Source organism: Pelobates fuscus, chromosome 10 (genome assembly GCF_036172605.1).
Source record: "Pelobates fuscus isolate aPelFus1 chromosome 10, aPelFus1.pri, whole genome shotgun sequence".
In the NCBI taxonomy this organism is placed as follows: Eukaryota; Metazoa; Chordata; class Amphibia; order Anura; family Pelobatidae; genus Pelobates; species Pelobates fuscus.
Genome location: NC_086326.1, coordinates 7,541,247 through 7,561,395, shown reverse-complemented (window position 1 = coordinate 7,561,395; position 20,149 = coordinate 7,541,247). Strand labels below are relative to the sequence as shown.

General features: G+C 43.4%; 1 protein-coding gene across 1 annotated transcript in view; it reads right to left on the bottom strand.

Annotated features, from left to right (window-relative positions):
* The window catches only part of ABLIM1 (actin binding LIM protein 1), a 207,104-nt gene that overhangs the window by 162,337 nt on the left and 24,618 nt on the right, over positions 1-20,149 (bottom strand). Inside the window, exon 2 of the mRNA XM_063434108.1 lies at positions 3,083-3,217. Within this exon, the coding sequence (XP_063290178.1) occupies positions 3,083-3,217 (135 nt within the window). The remainder of the gene's footprint in view (positions 1-3,082; positions 3,218-20,149) is intronic.

Sequence of the window (20,149 nt, the reverse complement as noted above, 5' to 3'; positions counted from 1 at the left end):
CTGCCCTTTACACCTGGCAGTCAGCATAGAGAGAGCCGCCTCCATCTTAGCTCCCTGTCAATCATTGTTATAAGCTCCGCCCTTTACACCTGGCAGTCAGCATAGAGAGAGTCACCTCCATCTTAGCTCCCTGTCAGTCATTGTTATAAGCTCCACCCTTTACACCTTGCAGTCAGTATAGAGAGAGCCACCTCCATCTTAGCTCCCTGTCAATCATTGTTATAAGCTCCGCCCCTTTACACCTGGCAGTCAGTATAGAGAGAGCCACCTCCATCTTAGCTCCCTGTCAATCATTGTTATAAGCTCTGCCCTTTACACCTGGCAGTCAGTATAGAGAGAGCCGCCTCCATCTTATGCCTCGTTTCCACTGAGCGGATCGGTTCGGGTTGGTACAGTTTGGAAGGTTTAGAATGGACCAGCCCATTCTGGTGAGCGTTTCCACTGCAAGTCAGACCTTCAGGGCCATGCAGGGTTTAGAAAAAATGCTCTTCCTGTCCACCAATCAATGGATTGTATAGTAGATCCGCCCTAACCGAACCGTTCCATTTTCTATGGCCCTACATCTGAAGCAGGGCCCTGAATGGATCGGTACGGTTCGCTTGTATGGACCACTTTCATAATGGAAACACCCAAAATAGCGAACCGTACCGAACTGAACCGAACCGATCCGCTCAGTGGAAACGAGGCATTAGCTCCCTGTCAATCATTGTTATAAGCTCCGCCCTTTACACCTGGCAGTCAGTATAGAGAGAGCCGCCTCCATCTTAGCTCCCTGTCAATCATTGTTATAAGCTCCGCCCTTTACACCTGGCAGTCAGTATAGAGAGAGCCACCTCCATCTTAGCTCCCTGTCAATCATTGTTATAAGCTCCGCCCCTTTACACCTGGCAGTCAGTATAGAGAGATCTAGAGACATCTTAGCTCCCTGTCAATCATTGTTATAAGCTCCGCCCTTTACACCTGGCAGTCAGTATAGAGGGAGCCACCTCCATCTTAGCTCCCTGTCAATCATTGTTATAAGCTCCGCCCTTTACACCTGGCAGTCAGTATAGAGAGAGCCACCTCCATCTTAGCTCCCTGTCAATCATTGTTATAAGCTCCGCCCTTTACACCTGGCAGTCAGTATAGAGAGAGCCACCTCCATCTTAGCTCCCTGTCAATCACTGTTATAAGCTCCGCCCTTTACACCTGGCAGTCAGTATAGAGAGAGCCACCTCCATCTTAGCTCCCTGTCAGTCATTGTTATAAACTCTGCCCTTTACACCTGGCAGTCAGTATAGAGCGAGCTACCTCCATGTTAGCTCCCTGTCAATCATTGTTATAAGCTCCGCCCTTTACACCTAGCAGTCAGTATAGAGAGAGCCACCTCCATCTTAGCTCCCTGTCAATCATTGTTATAAGCTCCGCCCTTTACACCTGGCAGTCAGTATAGAGAGAGCCACCTCCATCTTAGCTCCCTGTCAATCAATGTTATAAGCTCCGCCCTTTACACCTGGCAGTCAGCATAGAGAGAGCCACCTCCATGTTAGCTCCCTGTCAATCATTGTTGTAAGCTCTGCCCTTTACACCTGGCAGTCAGTATAGAGAGAGCCACTTCCATCTTAGCTCCCTGTCAATCATTGTTATAAGCTCCGCCCATTACACCTGGCAGTCAGTATAAAGAGAGCCGCCTCCATCTTAGCTCCCTGTCAATCATTGTTATAAGCTCCGCCATTTACACCTGGCAGTCAGTATAGAGGGAGCCGCCTCCATCTTAGCTCCCTGTCAATCATTGTTATAAGCTCCGCCCTTTACACCTGGCAGTCAGCATAGAGAGAGCCGCTTCCATCTTAGCTCCCTGTCAATCATTGTTATAAGCTCCGACCATTACACCTGGCAGTCAGTATAGAGAGAGCAAACAGAGAGGAAGGGAAATGAAGCAATGTTTCTAGATCTCCTCCTCCCATGCTTTGTGTGACCTGGCTGTGCCTGAATTGTGATATAATTTGCTAATAGAAAACTGAGCATCTCATAAAAAATATATTAACACAAGCTTTAAAGGGAAACTCCAGTGCCAGAAAAACGATCAGTTTTTCTGGCACTGGAGGGTCCCTCTCCCTCCCACCCACCAATCCCCGGTTACTGAAGGGGTGAAAACCCCTTCAGTCACTTAACTGGGACAGCGGCGATGTCCCTCGCCGCTGTCTCCGCCTCCGCGAAGCTCCTCCCAGTGATTGCGTCAGCCGGTGGGCGAGACTGATCTCGCCCACCGGCCGAGGAGACGTAATGCGCATGCGCGGAAATGCCGCGCATGCGCATTACGTCTCCCCATAGGAAAGCATTGAAAAATCATTTCAATGCTTTCTTATGGGGTTTTGAGCGACGCTGGAGGTCCTCACACAGCGTGAGGACGTCCAGCGACGCTCTAGCACAGGTTTCCTGTGCTAGAACCCAGGAAGTGACCTCTAGTGGCTGTCTAGTAGACAGCCACTAGAGGTGGAGTTAACCCTGCAATGTAATTATTGCAGTTTATGAAAAACTGCAATAATTACACTTGCAGGGTTAAGGGTAGTGGGAGTTGGCACCCAGACCACTCCAATGAGCAGAAGTGGTCTGGGTGCCTGGAGTGTCCCTTTAAGTTATTTTCAATGTTTCATTCAATAGTGAAATGTCTAGAAATGTGATGGTTTCCCTTTAATGGCATTGGTATGGTGTTACAAAGTCTCATAACGAAAAATAATAATTTAAATAAAAACTGTTACTTTCAGTGACGTTACCACAATGCCTCGTCACAATAAACTCTACTAAAACGTTTACTGGGATGCAGTCTACAGCTGCGGTGATCATAACAAAAAGGCAACAGGATGTGGGTGGGATCAACCCGAGCGAACAGTAAGCCACGCCCACACGCCGCAACAATGCGTTAAAAGGATAATATTAGGGCTGCTCTTGCAACATGTTACTGGATTTTAGACATTCTGCTAATTATGAAAATGAAAATGTATTAATTATTGTCCTCTCTTGGAGTCAGTTCCTCCAAAACATTGTATATAATGGCTGAGAATGGTTTCTATGCGTTGGCGTCTCCGTTTGCACGTCTTACCTTTGCATATGAAGCATTTGATGTGGAAATGTTTGGACTGGACTCTGAGGACCTCTCCCTTGCATGGCTCCCCGCATTTATGGCATCGGATAACTGGTTTCTCTGTAGACTGTCCAGGATCCTGAGGGTGGGCCACTGAAATCAAGAAATATAATACTATATTATGATACGGTCCTGAGGAATCACAAAATAACACGATAATTGGGTTGCCATCATAATAAATGGTGCAATTAGTACAGACCAAAACACACACAATACAAATATAACCTTCTAATCAAATACAGTGCATAATCAGCCCTTCAATCTACACACAAGAGATCCCCTGGACTTGTATGAAATATTGTATAATACAGAGTGTGTGAGAGAGAACAGACCGGAGATGTCTTCTAAAAAATGCTACAACCAGATCTGTTCGGTAAAACGGACATGTCAACATTGCTATAATCTTAATGGTGTAAATAAGGGAATAATCAATATCAATCAATATTAATTCCCAGAATACATTTTATGTACAGGACAATACTGCAAGATAGGACAAAGAAATAATGCTGTGCCTTTAGTGAATGGTTATTAACATGAGAGTGCTTTGGCAGATTACGGCTCGGCATCTTTTATATTATTAAAGGGACTCTCCAGGCACACATGTTGGATGCACTGTGTAGGTTAGGTTACAGTTAGTTATACTGGGTGGGTTTATATTATTAAAGGGACACTCCAGGCTCCCACACAAGTTAGGTGCACTGTGTAGGTTAGGTTACAGTTAGTTATACTGGGTGGGTTTATATTACTAAAGGGACACTCCAGGCTCCCACACACGTTAGATGCACTGTGTAGGTTAGGTTACAGTTAGTTATACTGGGTGGGTTTATATTATTAAAGGGACACTCCAGGCTCCCACAGACGTTAAGCGCACTGTGTAGGTTAGGTTACAGTTAGTTACACTGGGTGGGGTTATATTACTAAAGGGACACTCCAGGCTCTCACACACGTTAGGTGCACTGTGTAGGTTAGGTTACAGTTAGTTACACTGGGTGGGTTTATATTACTAAAGGGACACTACAGGCTCCCACACACGTTAGGTGCACTGTGTAGGTTAGGTTACAGTTATTTATACTGGGTGGGTTTATATTATTAAAGGGACACTCTAGGCTCCCACACATGTGAGTTGTACTGTGTAGGTTAGGTTAGTTATACTGGGTGGGTTTATATTATTAAAGGGACACTCCAGGCTCCCACACACTTTAGATGCACTGTGTAGGTTAGGTTACAGTTATTTATACTGGGTGGGTTTATATTATTAAAGGGACACTCTAGGCTCCCACACATGTGAGGTGTACTGTGTAGGTTAGGTTAGTTATACTGGGTGGGTTTATATTATTAAAGGGACACTCCAGGCTCCCAAACACTTTAGATGCGCTGTGTAGGTTAGGTTACAGTTAGTTATACTAGGTGGGTTTATATTATTAAAGGGACACTCCAGCCTCCCACACATGTGAGGTGCACTGTGTAGGATAAGTTACAGTTATTTATACTGGGTGGGTTTATATTATTAAAGGGACACTCGAGGCTCCCACCACACACGCAAGGTGCACTGTATAGGTTAGGTTATAGTTAGTTATACTGGGTGGGTTTATATTATTAAAGGGACACTCCAGGCTCCCACACATGTTAGGTGCACTGTGTAGGTTAGGTTACAGTTAGTTATACTGGGTGGGTTTATATTATTAAAGGGACACTCCAGGCTCCCACACACGTTAGGTGCACTGTGTAGGTTAGGTTACAGTTAGTTATACTGGGTGGGTTTATATTATTAAAGGGACACTCCAGGCTCTCACACACGTTAGGTGCACTGTGTAGGTTAGATTACAGTTAGTTATACTGGGTGGGTTTATATTATTAAAGGGACACTCCAGGCTCCCACACACGTTAGGTGCACTGTGTAGGTTAGGTTACAGTTAGTTATACTGGGTGGGTTTATATTATTAAAGGGACACTCCAGGCTCCCACACACGTTAGGTGCACTGTGTAGGTTAGGTTACAGTTAGTTATACTGGGTGGGTTTATATTATTAAAGGGACACTCCAGGCTCCCACACACGTTAGGTGCACTGTCTTGGTTAGGTTACAGTTAGTTATACTGGGTGGGTTTATATTATTAAAGGGACACTCCAGGCTCCCACACACGTTAGGTGCACTGTCTTGGTTAGGTTACAGTTATACTGGGTGGGTTTATATTTATTAAAGGAACAATCTAGGCTCCCACACACGTTAGACGCACTGTGTAGGTTGGTTACAGATAGTTATACTGGGTGGGTTTATATTATTAAAGGGACACTCCAGGTAACCACGCACAGTGTATCTAGCATGTCTGGGAACCTGGAGTGTCCAAATGTATTATTTTTAAAATTTATTTATTTTGCATATAGAGTGGATTTAAAAAGAATGGGTTAATTCTAGCCTAGGGTATGTCTTTAATCCGGGTCCCACTGGCTGGAACAGGTATATCGTATCCATTGGGCCCATGGAAGCATTCACAATAAGTAGTTTGATGTAACAGCGCACTCTGTGTTTCACTGAAAGGCTAAGAGTTCGGAGATAACCCATCCTCTGGTTAAACCACTCCCATCACTCTCAGCCCATCACCGTCACACAAACCTGGACAGATTAACACAAACTTTCACTTATATCTGAGCCGCAGCAGAAGAAGTGGGCCTTAGGCAGTTGGAAATCCCTGATTTTTATCAAAAGGCTTGAAATATATTTGCAGTAAACAAAAGGGTGAATGTGATAAAATGTTATACATCATAACCACTGCAATAATGTTAGTGATTTTAGAGATGCTTAAGCTAACATCTATGTGCCATCAGTACGTTTGTGTGTATCTGAGCAGAACGCAAGTTAGCTGAATACGAAGTGTTGTATGACGTCATTGCGGCTTTGTAAAAATCTTGACTGAAGTCTTTCCAAAAGAAGAAAGTAGTCAGCCAGGTAAGTAACCTACAGGCTGGCTGAACACCAAGGAGCCTCGGGGGTGCCAGGGTTAGCCGCACTGAACCACACTAAACCCAGCATAATTCCCATAAACCTCTGGGGTGTCAGGGTTAGCCGCACTGGACTACACTAAGCACTGGATAATTCCCATGAGCCTCTGGGGTGCCAGGGTTAGCCGCACTGGACTACACTAAACACTGCATAATTCCCATGAGCCTCTGGGGTGTCAGGGTTAGCCGCACTGGATAATTCCCATGAGCCTCTGGGATGCCAGGTTTAGCCGCACTGGACTACACTAAGCACTGGATAATTCCCATGAGCCTCTGGGGTGTCAGGGTTAGCCGCACTGGACTACAATAAGCACTGGATAATTCCCATGAGCCTCTGGGGTGCATGAGTTAGCCGCACTGGACTACACTATGCACTGGATAATTCCCATGAGCCTCTGGGGTGTCAGGGTTAGCCGCACTGGACTACACTAAGCACTGGATAATTCCCATGAGCCTCTAAGGTGCCAGGGTTAGCCGCACTGGACTACACTAAGCACTGGATAATTCCCATGAGCCTCTGGGGTGCCAGGGTTAGCCGCACTGGACTACACTAAGCACTGGATAATTCCCATGAGCCTCTGGGGTGTCAGGGTTAGCCGCACTGGACTACATTAAGCACTGGATAATTCCCATGAGTCTCAGGTCTCTAAACACAGCGGAGATACAGGAAAGATTGTGACTCTGAGACCACCAGCTTGAAAGAAATGTGAAAGGCTTGATGATTTAAGACAAAGGCATATTGTTCAATTAATCCAGGTTTTATTACCAAACAGAGCGTGTGTTTTTTCCTGTTGCCCAGTAATTGAAACGCAGTGACCTTTAGAGGAAGATGTGTTGTAGATGGATACTGTCCTTATTGTGAGATCAAATTTCATATTATATGCACTTAAACCGCAAGTCAGATCAGCTGAGTGCACCCAACTCGTATACGTACTCAGACACCAGCCGACATCCATTTTTGTTATTCCTGAATTTACAGGCACACAGAACTACTTGGCGCCAAAGAAATAAGATAAGTCTGGCAATCACGATAAATGGCCATGCTGACCATGGAGGTAGGGAAACTGTCACGGACAAAACTTCTTCGCAGAGGGAGCGTGGAATTTACATTAAGGAACACCCCCTTTCCTGCAGGGGCTCCCCAAACACATAACAGACAAGGTGTATATTGAATGCCTTGTAAGAAATCCAGGACCACATGTGAAACTCAAGTAAATTTAAAAAAGGTTTCAAGGTCAATTCTTCCACTCTAACGTCTCACTGTAGTCGGTTTTATTCCCCCTAAATCTCCAGTTACTGCAAGTTGGGCCTTTGGAAATCCCAAAACATGCCCCATTGTGGCTGGGCATGGTGGGTTTTAATGTTAGCTGCTTGTTTGTTTTGGAATCAAACGTAAGCCTATTCTAATTAAAGCTCCTAGGTTCCCTGTGAGCACAATTTCAAATATAGCGATGTGGACAAAAACCTGAAAGATACCCAGATAGCCAACGTGCTGTTGTGCCCTCTGTGCATATTCTTTACTGCATTTGTGGTATTGTTTGCAGATTACAATGGGCTTCCCAGATACATCCAGCACTATAAATCTCTGATCATACTTAACAAGCCATCCTGCATCTTGCTGGCACACATTGCCGCTGAGTTAGATAGCTGTCACCGTGTAATACCCCAACACGCAAAGTTTAGGATATCAAGGGACAAGACAAGCATATAACGTATTACCAGGCCTTTGAATGGCCGGACTAAACGTCAGACAGAGATAAAGCATAATCAGAAACGAGATGAGGTGAGGGTAATGGAGACACAGCGAAAAAACGAGAACTAGCCAGAGTCACGTACTTAGTCAGACAGGCAAACAAGACAGGAAAGGGTTAAAGATAAACTCAGAGTCAGGAAAAAAGCCAAAACCAATACCAAAAAAAACACAATAGATCAAGGAACGCACTAAAGGATACTGAAACAGAAACCACGATAGGGCAAAGTGAATAGGGCTAGGGAAGTTTAAATATCCTTTATATAACATTTGAATGGCCCACGTCCTGCCTACGCCTCCAAAATGTGTGTGTGTGCCAGAATGACGTGGGCCAATGGGAGCCTGAATTCACTTTTGGCTCCCACTGCCCCTTTAACCCCTTAAGGACGGAGGACGGTTCAGGACCGTCATCGGCATTTTTGCGTTGCCGACCGGTGACGGTCCTGAACCGTCCTAACCGTCCAATGTACTTACCCGATCGCCGTCGTTCCCCCGGCGGCGATCGGCGGTGCTCCCGGTGTGGGGAGACTGCCTGCAGCCCAGACAGTCTCCCCATGGCGGTTTAGGACCCCTGTGGCCATGTGATCGCCCAACAGGGCGACCACATGGTCACAATAGGTGTCCTAGTCTCTGCCTGCAGGGGGACTGTCTGTGCTGACAGGCAGTCTCCCTGCAACTGTAAAATCTGTGTAAAATCAAAAAAAAATTTAAAGTTATAGTTAATAAAAAAAAAATATTATATATGTGTATATATATATGATATATAGACATATATTATACCTATATAATATATGTCTATATATCATATATATAATGTCATGCTAAGTGTATTTTTATATTAATATGTACATATATTAATATAAAAATACACTTGTAATTAATTTACACACGTATATATATATATAATATATATAATAACTATATATATTGTATATATATATTATTATAAAATACGAATAATAAATAATTTAAATTAAATTTAAAAAATTAAAAATAATAATAAAAATTAAAAAAAATTATATATCTATACGAAATTTTATTCTAACTGTATTTTGATATTAATATATATATATTTATATCAAAATACACTTAGAATGAAATTGTATATATATCTATGTATATATAAATAAATAAAAGGAATGTGAACTATTCATATGTCCATATACAAAATTACATAAATAATTATATAAATATACACAAAGACTTCAAATATATAAATATGCATATATATTTAAATTCTACGTGCGTATTTCTGTAATATTTTTACATAATTAAGTTATTTTATTGATTGCAATTTAAGGGACCTGCCTGCCAACCCAGGCCGAAAGTACAGAGAATTTAATTTGCTATCACTGTATTTTACCCTGTAACGTTCTACGACACCCTAAAACCTGTACATGGGGGGTACTGTTTTACTCGGGAGACTTCGCTGAACACAAATATTAGTGATTCAAAACAGTAAAACATATCACAGCGATGATATTGTCAGTGAAAGTGACTTTTTTTGCATTTTTCACACACAAACAGCACTTTTACTGATGATATAATTGTTGTGATACATTTTCCAGTTTTTAAACATTAATATTTGTGTTCAGCAAAGTCTCCTGAGTAGAACAGGACCCCCCATGTACATGTTTTATAGCGTTTTTGAAAGTTACAGGGTCAAATATATGGGTCAAATATTTTTACATTGAAAATGGCCAGGTTGGTTACGTTGCCTTTGAGAGCGTATGGTAGCCCAGTAATGAGAATTACCCCAATGATGGCATACCATTTGCAAAAGAAGACAACCCAAGGTATTGCAAATGGGGTATGTCCAGTCTTTTTTAGTAACCACTTAGTCACAAACACTGGCCAAAATTAGCGTTCAATTTAGTTTTTTACTTTTTTCACACACAAACAAATATGAACGCTAACTTTGGCCAGTGTTTGCGACTAAGTGGCTACTAAAAAAGTCTGGACATACCCCATATTGAATACCCTGGGTTGTCTACTTTTAAAAAAATATGTACATTTGGGGTGTTATTTAGCAATTTATGACAGATAATAGTGTTACAATGTCACTATTGATACATTTTAAAAATTTATGTTTTGAAACCGCAATATCCTACTTGTACTTATAGCCCTAGAACATGCAAAAAAATAGCAAAAAGCATGTAAACACTGGGTATTTTTGAACTCAGGACAACATTTTGAATCTATTTAGCAGTTTTTTTCATTCGCTTTTGTAGATGAGTAAAAGATTTTTCACATAAAATTCAAAAAACGTGTATTATTTTCAATTTTTCATCATATTTTTTCATTTTTTTAAAATTAAATTACATGAGATTATATAAATAATGGTATGTAAAGAAAGCCCCTTTTGTCCTGAAAAAAACAATATATAATTTGTATGGGAACAGTAAATGAGAGAGCGGAAAATTACAGCTAAACACAAACACCACAAAAGTGTCAAAAAGATGCCTGGTCGCAAATGTACAACATCGCAAAAAAAGTCCGGTCCTTAAGGGGTTAAGAGTGCGCTCGTGACGCGAACCACGATCATAGTGCCAGGCGGGGCGCGTGACCGCTCACTGCTGTCAGTGCACGCTTGTAGCTCGTAAGTATCGCCACAATAGCTCAGTTGGTTAATGTTTCAACTGTAGGAACTGTTTCCTGGCACAGTCAAATTAACTTTGGTTCCTAGCTTAATAAAACAATTTTCATTAATGTTAACGTCTGCTATGTCGGCTAGTATTTTGGCAAATGTTGAGAACCAAAACAGTTTCTGATGAATAGTTTTACAAAAAGATATATAAATCACAAAAGCTAATTCTTGTGGACTTGTGCTCTCCATGTGCACCTATAGGAGAATCCTTTAAAATGACTGGTTCATAGAAAGCTGCACTCAGGTTTTAGCAAAAATATGAGTTAATGAGCAGATGCCTCAAACGTTAATTTACCATCATAAATGGACTCTGTCAGGTGAGCTGGGGGGCTTTGACAATTTGCATTTTTACTTTATAGGGGACTAAAACATGTCATAACTTCAGAACGTTAACATTTCCTTTCTATATGATGACCCTATGTCGTATCACAGGCAATGCACATGCCAAAATTAATGTAACGGATTCCAAAAACCAACAGAAAACAGGCAAACAACACATTAGGAATACAGTATGCATTTCACAGCTCTAATAGATATAATGTAATAATGATACCGATATAATGTTTATTTATTTTTACACAGACATACACAATTATAATATTGGTGGACTCAGAAAATCAACATCAAAGTCTAATTTACTTCTGAATAAATCCTTGTCCAGAAAACCGTATTTCTGTTTCTGTTGTTCCCAATAGCGAGTGTATTATAATGCTGTTATTTAATTTATCAAGCACAAACAAGCTCAGCAGAGTTTCAAAAAACAGAGGAAGCTTCCATAGAACAAAGCTTGGGGAAAAGTCTGCTATAGAACCAAGCTGGAGGAAGAGTCTGCTATAGAACCAAGCTGGAGGAAGAGTCTGCTACAGAACCAAGCTGGAGGAAGAGTCTGCTACAGAACCAAGCTGGAGGAAGAGTCTGCTATAGAACGAAGCTGGAGGAAGAGTCTGCTATAGAACGAAGCTGGAGGAAGAGTCTGCTATAGAACGAAGCTGGAGGAAGAGTCTGCTATAGAACGAAGCTGGAGGAAGAGTCTGCTATAGAACAAAGCGGGAGGAAGAGTCTGCTACAGAACCAAGCTGGAGGAAGAGTCTGCTATAGAACCAAGCTGAAGGAAGAGTCTGCAATAGAACAAAGCTGGAGGAAGAGTCTGCATTAGAACAAAGCTGAAGGAAGAGTCTGCTATAGAACGAAGCTGGAGGAAGAGTCTGCATTAGAACAAAGCGGGAGGAAGAGTCTGCTATAGAACCAAGCTGAAGGAAGAGTCTGCAATAGAACAAAGCTGGAGGAAGAGTCTGCTACAGAACAAAGCTGGAGGAAGAGTCTGCTATAGAACGAAGCTGGAGGAAGAGTCTGCTATAGAACGAAGCTGGAGGAAGAGTCTGCTACAGAACGAAGCTGGAGGAAGAGTCTGCAATAGAACCAAGCTGGAGGAAGAGTCTGCAATAGAACAAAGCGGGAGGAAGAGTCTGCTACAGAACGAAGCTGGAGGAAGAGTCTGCAATAGAACCAAGCTGAAGGAAGAGTCTGCAATAGAACAAAGCGGGAGGAAGAGTCTGCTACAGAACGAAGCTGGAGGAAGAGTCTGCTATAGAACGAAGCTGGAGGAAGAGTCTGCTATAGAACGAAGCTGGAGGAAGAGTCTGCTATAGAACGAAGCTGGAGGAAGATTCTGCTACAGAACGCAGCTGGAGGAAGAGTCTGCTATAGAATGAAGCTGGGGGAAGGGTCTGCTATAGAAAGAAGCTGGAGGAAGAGTCTGCTATAGAACGAAGCTGGAGGAAGAGTCTGCTATAGAACGAAGCTGGAGGAAGAGTCTGCTACAGAACGAAGCTGGAGGAAGAGTCTGCTATAGAATGAAGCTGGGGGAAGAGTGCTATAGAACGAAGCTGGAGGAAGAGTCTGCTATAGAACGAAGCTGGAGGAAGAGTCTGCTATAGAACGAAGCTTGAGGAAGAGTCTGCTATAGAACGTAGCTGAAGGAAGAGTCTGCAATAGAACGAAGCTGGCAGAAGAGTCTGCTATGGAACAAAGCTGGATGAAGAGTCTGCTATAGAACAAAGCTGGAGGAAGAGTCTGCTATAGAACGAAGCTGGGGGAAGAGTCTGCTACAGAACGAAGCTGGAGGAAGAGGCTTCCATAGAACAAAGCTTGGGGAAAAGTCTGCTATAGAACCAAGCTGGAGGAAGAGTCTGCTATAGAACAAAGCTGAAGGAAGAGTCTGCAATAGAACAAAGCTGGAGGAAGAGTCTGCAATAGAACAAAGCTGGAGGAAGAGTCTGCTACAGAACGAAGCTGGAGGAAGAGTCTGCTATAGAACGAAGCTGGAGGAAGAGTCTGCTACAGAACGAAGCTGGAGGAAGAGTCTGCTATAGAACGAAGCTGGAGGAAGAGTCTGCTATAGAACGAAGCTGGAGGAAGATTCTGGTATAGAACAAAGCTGTGGGAAGAGTCTGCTATAGAACGAAGCTGGAGGAAGATTCTGCTACAGAACGCAGCTGGAGGAAGAGTCTGCTATAGAACGAAGCTGGAGGAAGAGTCTACAATAGTACAAAGCTGGAGGAAGAGTCTGCTATAGAACGAAGCTGGGGGAAGAGTCTGCTATAGAACGAAGCTGGAGGAAGAGTCTGCAATAGAACAAAGCTGGAGGAAGAGTCTGCAATAGAACGAAGCTGGAGGAAGAGTCTGGTATAGAACAAAGCTGTGGGAAGGGTCTGCTATAGAACGAAGCTGGAGGAAGAGTCTGCAATAGAACAAAGCTGCGGTAGGAGTCTGCTATAGAACGAAGCTGGAGGAAGAGTCTGCTATAGAACAAAGCTGGGGGAAGAGTCTGCTATATAACGAAGCTGGAGGAAGAGTCTGGTATAGAACAAAGCTGTGGGAAGGGTCTGCTATAGAAAGAAGCTGGAGAAAGAGTCTGCAATAGAACGAAGCTGGAGGAAGAGTCTGCTATAGAACCAAGCTGGAGGAAGAGTCTGCTATAGAACCAAGCTGGAGGAAGAGTCTGCAATAGAACAAAGCTGGACGAAGAGTCTGCTACAGATGAAGCTGGAGGAAGAGTCTGCTATAGAACGAAGCTGGAGGAAGATTCTGCTATAGAACAAAGCTGGAGGAAGATTCTGCTATAGAACAAAGCTGGAGAAAGAGTCTGCAATAGAACGAAGCTGGAGGAAGAGTCTGCTATAGCACGAAACTGGAGGAAGAGTCTGCAATAGAACGAAACTGGAGAAAGAGTCTGCAATAGAACTAAGCTGGAGGAAAAGTCTGCTGTAGAATGAAGCCGGAGGAAGATTCTGCTATAGAACGAAGCTGGAGGAAGAGTCTGCTATAGAACGAAGCTGGGGGAAGAGTCTGCTATAGAACTAAGCTGGAGGAAGAGTCTGCTATAGAACGAAGCTGGGGGAAGAGTCTGCTATAGAACGAAGCTGGAGGAAGAGTCTGCTATAGAACGAAGCTGGAGGAAGAGTCTGCTATAGAACAAAGCTGGAGGAAGACTCTGCTATAGAACAAAGCTGGAGGAAGATTCTGCTATAGAACGAAGCTGGAGGAAGAGTCTGCTATAGAACGAAGCTGAAGGAAGAGTCTGCTATAGAACGAAGCTGGAGAAAGAGTCTGCTATAGAACCAAGCTGGAGGAAGAGTCTGCTATAGAACGAAGCTGGAGGAAGAGTCTGCTATAGAACAAAGCTGGAGGAAGATTCTGCTATAGAACAAAGATGGAGGAAGATTCTGCTATAGAACGAAGCTGGAGCAAGAGTCTGCTATAGAACGAAGCTGGAAGAAGAGTCTGCTATAGAACGAAGCTGGAGGAGGAAGAGTCTGCAATAGAACAAAGCTGGGGTAAGAGTCTGCTATAGAACGAAGCTGGAGGAAGAGTCTGCTATAGAACGAAGCTGGAGGAAGAGTCTGCTATAGAACGAAGCTGGAGGAAGAGTCTGCTATATAACGAAGCTGGGGGAAGAGTCTGCAATAGAACAAAGTTGGAGGAAGAGTCTGGTATAGAACAAAGCTGTGGGAAGGGTCTGCTATAGAACAAAGCTGGAGGAAGAGTCTGCTATAGAACCAAGCTGGAGGAAGAGTCTGCAATAGAACAAAGCTGGAGGAAGAGTCTGCTACAGATGAAGCTGGAGGAAGAGTCTGCTATAGAACGAAGCTGGGGGAAGAGTCTGCTATAGAACGAAGCTGGAGGAAGAGTCTGCTATAGAACAAAGCTGGGGGAAGAGTCTGCTATAGAACAAAGCTGTGGGAAGAGTCTGCTATAGAACAAAGCTGGGGGAAGAGTCTGCTATAGAAAGAAGCTGGGGGAAGAGTCTGCTATAGAACGAAGCTGGAGGAAGAGTCTGAAATAGAACGAAACTGGAGGAAGAGTCTGCTATAGAACAAAGCTGGAGGAAGAGTCTGCTATAGAACAAAGCTGGAGGAAGAGTCTGCAATAGAACAAAGCTGGGTGAAGAGTCTGCTATAGAACGAAGCTGGAGGAAGATTCTGCTATAGAACAAAGCTGGAGGAAGAGTCTGCTATAGAACGAAGCTGGAGGAAGAGTCTGCTATAGAACGAAACTGGAGGAAGAGTCTGCAATAGAACGAAACTGGAGAAAGAGTCTGCAATAGAACGAAGCCGGAGGAAGAGTCTGCTGTAGAATGAAGCCGGAGGAAGATTCTGCTATAGAACGAAGCTGGAGGAAGAGTCTGCTATAGAACGAAGCTGGAGGAAGAGTCTGCTATAGAACGAAGCTGGGGGAAGAGTCTGCTATAGAACGAAGCTGGGGGAAGAGTCTGCTATAGAACTAAGCTGGAGGAAGAGTCTGCTATAGAACGAAGCTGGGGGAAGAGTCTGCTATAGAACGAAGCTGGAGGAAGAGTCTGCTATAGAACGAAGCTGGAGGAAGAGTCTGCTATAGAACAAAGCTGGAGGAAGAGTCTGCTATAGAACAAAGCTGGAGGAAGATTCTGCTATAGAACGAAGCTGGAGGAAGAGTCTGCTATAGAACGAAGCTGAAGGAAGAGTCTGCTATAGAACGAAGCTGGAGAAAGAGTCTGCTATAGAACCAAGCTGGAGGAAGAGTCTGCTATAGAACGAAGCTGGAGGAAGAGTCTGCTATAGAACAAAGCTGGAGGAAGAGTCTGCTATAGAACAAAGCTGGAGGAAGATTCTGCTATAGAACGAAGCTGGAGCAAGAGTCTGCTATAGAACGAAGCTGGAAGAAGAGTCTGCTATAGAACGAAGCTGGAGGAGGAAGAGTCTGCAATAGAACAAAGCTGGGGTAAGAGTCTGCTATAGAACGAAGCTGGAGGAAGAGTCTGCTATATAACGAAGCTGGAGGAAGAGTCTGGTATAGAACAAAGCTGTGGGAAGAGTCTGCTATAGAACGAAGCTGGGGGAAGAGTCTGCTATAGAACTAAGCTGGAGGACGAGTCTGCTATAGAACGAAGCTGGGGGAAGAGTCTGCTATAGAACGAAGCTGGAGGAAGAGTCTGCTATAGAACGAAGCTGGAGGAAGAGTCTGCTATAGAACAAAGCTGGAGGAAGACTCTGCTATAGAACAAAGCTGGAGGAAGATTCTGCTATAGAACGAAGCTGGAGGAAGAGTCTGCTATAGAACGAAGCTGAAGGAAGAGTCTGCTATAGAACGAAGCTGGAGAAAGAGTCTGCTATAGAACCAAGCTGGAGGAAGAGTCTGCTATAGAACGAAGCTGGAGGAAGAGTCTGCTATAGAACAAAGCTGGAGGAAGATTCTGCTATAGAACGCAGCTGGAGGAAGAGTCTGCTATAGAACGAAGCTGAAGGAAGTGTCTGCTATAGAACGAAGCTGGAGGAAGAGTCTGCTATAGAACCAAGCTGGAGGAAGAGTCTGCTATAGAACCAAGCTGGAGGAAGAGTCTGCTATAGAACGAAGCTGGAGGAAGAGTCTGCTATAGAACGAAGCTGGAGGAAGAGTCTGCTATAGAACGAAGCTGGAGGAAGAGTCTGCTATAGAACAAAGCTGGAGGAAGAGTCTGCTATAGAACAAAGCTGGAGGAAGAGTCTGCTATAGAACGAAGCTGGAGGAAGAGTCTGCTATAGAACAAAGCTGGAGGAAGATTCTGCTATAAAACGAAGCTGGAGGAAGAGTCTGCTATAGAACGAGAGGAGTGGAATCTGCAGCTTTGCTATATATTTATATTGTTCTGTTACTGTAAAGGAGTTCATAGATGATGATATGACATAATAACTCCAGTAACTTCCTGGTCTCTGGGGGAAAAGCCTGCATTTTTTCTCACAGAAACACATTAAGCTCAATGAGTTTTGTCAAGCTAGAAAATGTTCCTTGGCTTTTCTGACGTAAACGTTCATCATGTTTCACGGTTTCTTTAATTAATCTATAGACCCAATCCTACTAATGTGAAAATAATCAGTTAGAACTTTTACTTTAGCTTCATTCCAGTGTGTTAAACCCCAGGAGTTGGGAAATCACAGGGCCTTTACTGCTGGATGTTGGACAGATACTTCTTGTGTCCACCCATCACTGTCAGCCAGAGACATTTCTGTCATCCTGTTCTGTTATTGCGAGTGACAAGGCCAGGACAACTCAAAGGCAATACAGCACCTGACCTTAACCCTATCACAGCCATTGGTAGGGTTATGTATATTGCTATCATATTGGGCAGCATCTCCCTGATTACCAGACTCTGCTACAGGCATATCTCACTTCTAAGGTATTTAACACTTCACCCAGTACTGTCAGCTAATTAAAAAAAGCTTCCTTAACCGCTAGCGTGCCAAACATATGTGAGTGCTTCCCCCTCCTAACTCCCCCCTTTAAAAAGTCATAAACTGTATTCAAAGACGAGAACTAAATTCGGCTTCCAGTCCAAGTCTCCTCTGCAGTGCCCTGTCCAGAACCAGGACAGCCATGCCAGTTCAGGCTGAGCATGATGAGAGTTGGAGATTAACAGATAGAGCAATCCCGGCATGAAAGGGATGCTTATCCCGCTCTGTAATCTATATTCGCTGATCTTGTTTATACAGAGCGCTACATAAAAACGCCGATGGTGCTGTCTGCTCTAAGCCCTCAACTGAATAGAAATCTCACAACTCAACACTTTCCAGCACATCGGATCCCAGATCAGTGAAAAAACACAGCTTTGCAGGTCCGCCCGCAGCACAGCGCTGCCATGAGTCTAGAAAATGATTCACCATTTCATTGTACAGTTAATGATTTTATTATTTTTTCGCTAATATTATAATTCTTTATTTTTGAGTGCAGGGATAATGTTACATACATGCCAGTGATGCCACAACAGCAGTTACCGGCCATTCGTGGTTAACAGAGATACGGCATTGATTAAGACTGCACACATTTTTTTTTTTATAATAATCAAGCTTGACTTTAAGTAAAACGTTATTCAGAAAAAATACAAACATATATGAATATCAGCCCAACAAATCTGCCTTAAAGTTAAAAACAGTTACATGCCTGCGTATCCAAAGCAAATGTGTTTGCCGTAAAGCTTGCTGATGTAGCATAATAAATGATAAACTTTGCAATTTAAGAGGTGTATGTCGAGTTTTAAGGAAATTATTATAAATATTTCAAAATAACAGTATGCTGTGTGCCTTGTTAATCAGATGCTTTAATTTCTGTGATTTGTTTGTCTGTCTATTTATTAGACCATGCACTATCAATCAAGTCGTGACTTCGGATGGCGAATCTCCCATTCCTCAATTCTCTTCCGGACTAGCAGGGAGACGGAATTGTAATCGCCAGGTCCCATGTCTATGTTGCTATGACTACCTGTCACCACAGATTTAACAAATTGTGGATTAAATGTATATCTACCTAAAGCTGACCTTTCCAGCCACGAACTTCGAGTCCTTTCTTTCTTTCACTGCTTTTATTAGAGACAGAGGGGTTTATTCACAAAACCCTGAATTGTCAAGTAAAAACAAAATTTAGGCAAAAAGCGGATTGTGAAAAATTGTGGCTGCCATATCTATAATTCAGAGGTGGGCAAACCGCTGGCAGACGGCCACATCCTGGGAGGTTTAATATTGTGTTTATTTATCCTCTACTTTATACCTAAGTGTTAGTGAATTAAATTAAATATAGGCACGCACTTTGCTGTATTTACCATTTTCCTAGAACTGACCGCCCCATCTTTACGCAGCATTTATAGTTCCACTAATCTCTGTATAGTGCAATTTAGCAGTTAATACTGTCTGTTTATTATTTTATTGCTATTACCTGTTGGATTCTGTTCCTCTTCTTATCAGTTCCCTGCCCTGTAATCACTCAGCGTTGGGGTATCACCCACGTGTAAAATGTGCCACGCTTATCCAGAAGTAGGAAATATATCCTTACTGTAAATATATTTTTCCTGACTGCTATCCAGCTTATTAGAGATGTGTTCGAGTTATACCTAGTGAAGGTTATCTGACAATGGGATCTTATTATAAAGAGTTTCTTGGCCTATCGATTATCCAATGTACCCTATGGCATTTCCTTAAAAAATTTAAAAATGAAACTCTAGGCACCACTACAGTTTACTGTGTATTTACCCACCAGAAAATACTTTGAAATATATCAAAGTTATAGCACCCTCAAATTTTATGCTCTACAGCAAGCATGTCAAACTCACGACCCACAATGAATATCTTTGCGGCCTGGGGTGCCACAAGTTTACCATGCTTACTAAGGCAGAGCAGGCACCTGCTCTCCCCACATTGCAGGTGCCTACTCTGCAAAATTTAACCCAGCCGGGGGAGAGGATGCTGGGGCATACGAGGGAGCTCAGTCTTCCTGCTCCTCGCTGCTCCCTCGCGCGCCGTCTGTAGTGATGCCGGGTGCCAGCATATGACGTCAGGAGGGAGCAGTGAGGAGAAGGAAGGGAGACCTCCCAAGAGAAGATTCCCACTGGACCCCAGGGAGAGGCCCCACACCAGCTCCCAAAGGTAGGGCGCTATAAAGAAAATGATGTGAGTGTATGCAAGAATGTGTAAATGTGTGTTTCTGTCTGTCTGTCTGTGTGTCAGGGAGTGTGTGTATCTGTCAGTGTGTGTGTCTGTCAGAGAGTGAGTGTGTGTGTGCGTGCGTGTGTGTGTCTGAGAGTGAGTGTGTGTATGTGTCTATCAGAGAGTGTGTGTGTGTGTGTCTGTTAGTGAGTGAGTGTGTGTGTGTCATAGAGTGAGTGAGTTAGTGTGTGTGTCTGTCTAAGAGTGAGTGTGTGTATGTGTCTATCAAAGAGTGAGTGAGTAGTGTGTGTGTGTGTGTCTGTCAGAGAGTGAGTGTATGTGTCTGCCAGAGAGTGTGTGTGTATGTCAGAGAATGTGAGTGTGTCTGTCAGTGAGTGTCTGTGTGTCTGTCTGGCAGTGAGTGAGTTTCTGTCAGTGAGAGTGTCTGTTAGTGAGTGTGTGTGTGTGTGTATGTCAGAGAATGTGAGTGTGTCTGTCAGTGAGTGTGCCTGTGTGTCTGTCTGTCTGTCAGTGAGTGAATGAGTGTCTGTCAGTGTGTGTGTGTGTCTGTCAGTGAGTGTGTGTGTCTGTCAGTGAGTGGTTAGTGTTGCGATGGCCGCGGCTGGACAGTGGAGGACCTGCAAGTGCACGGAGGCACACAACGCCACGTCATATTGACGTGACGTCAACGTGCTCCACCTTC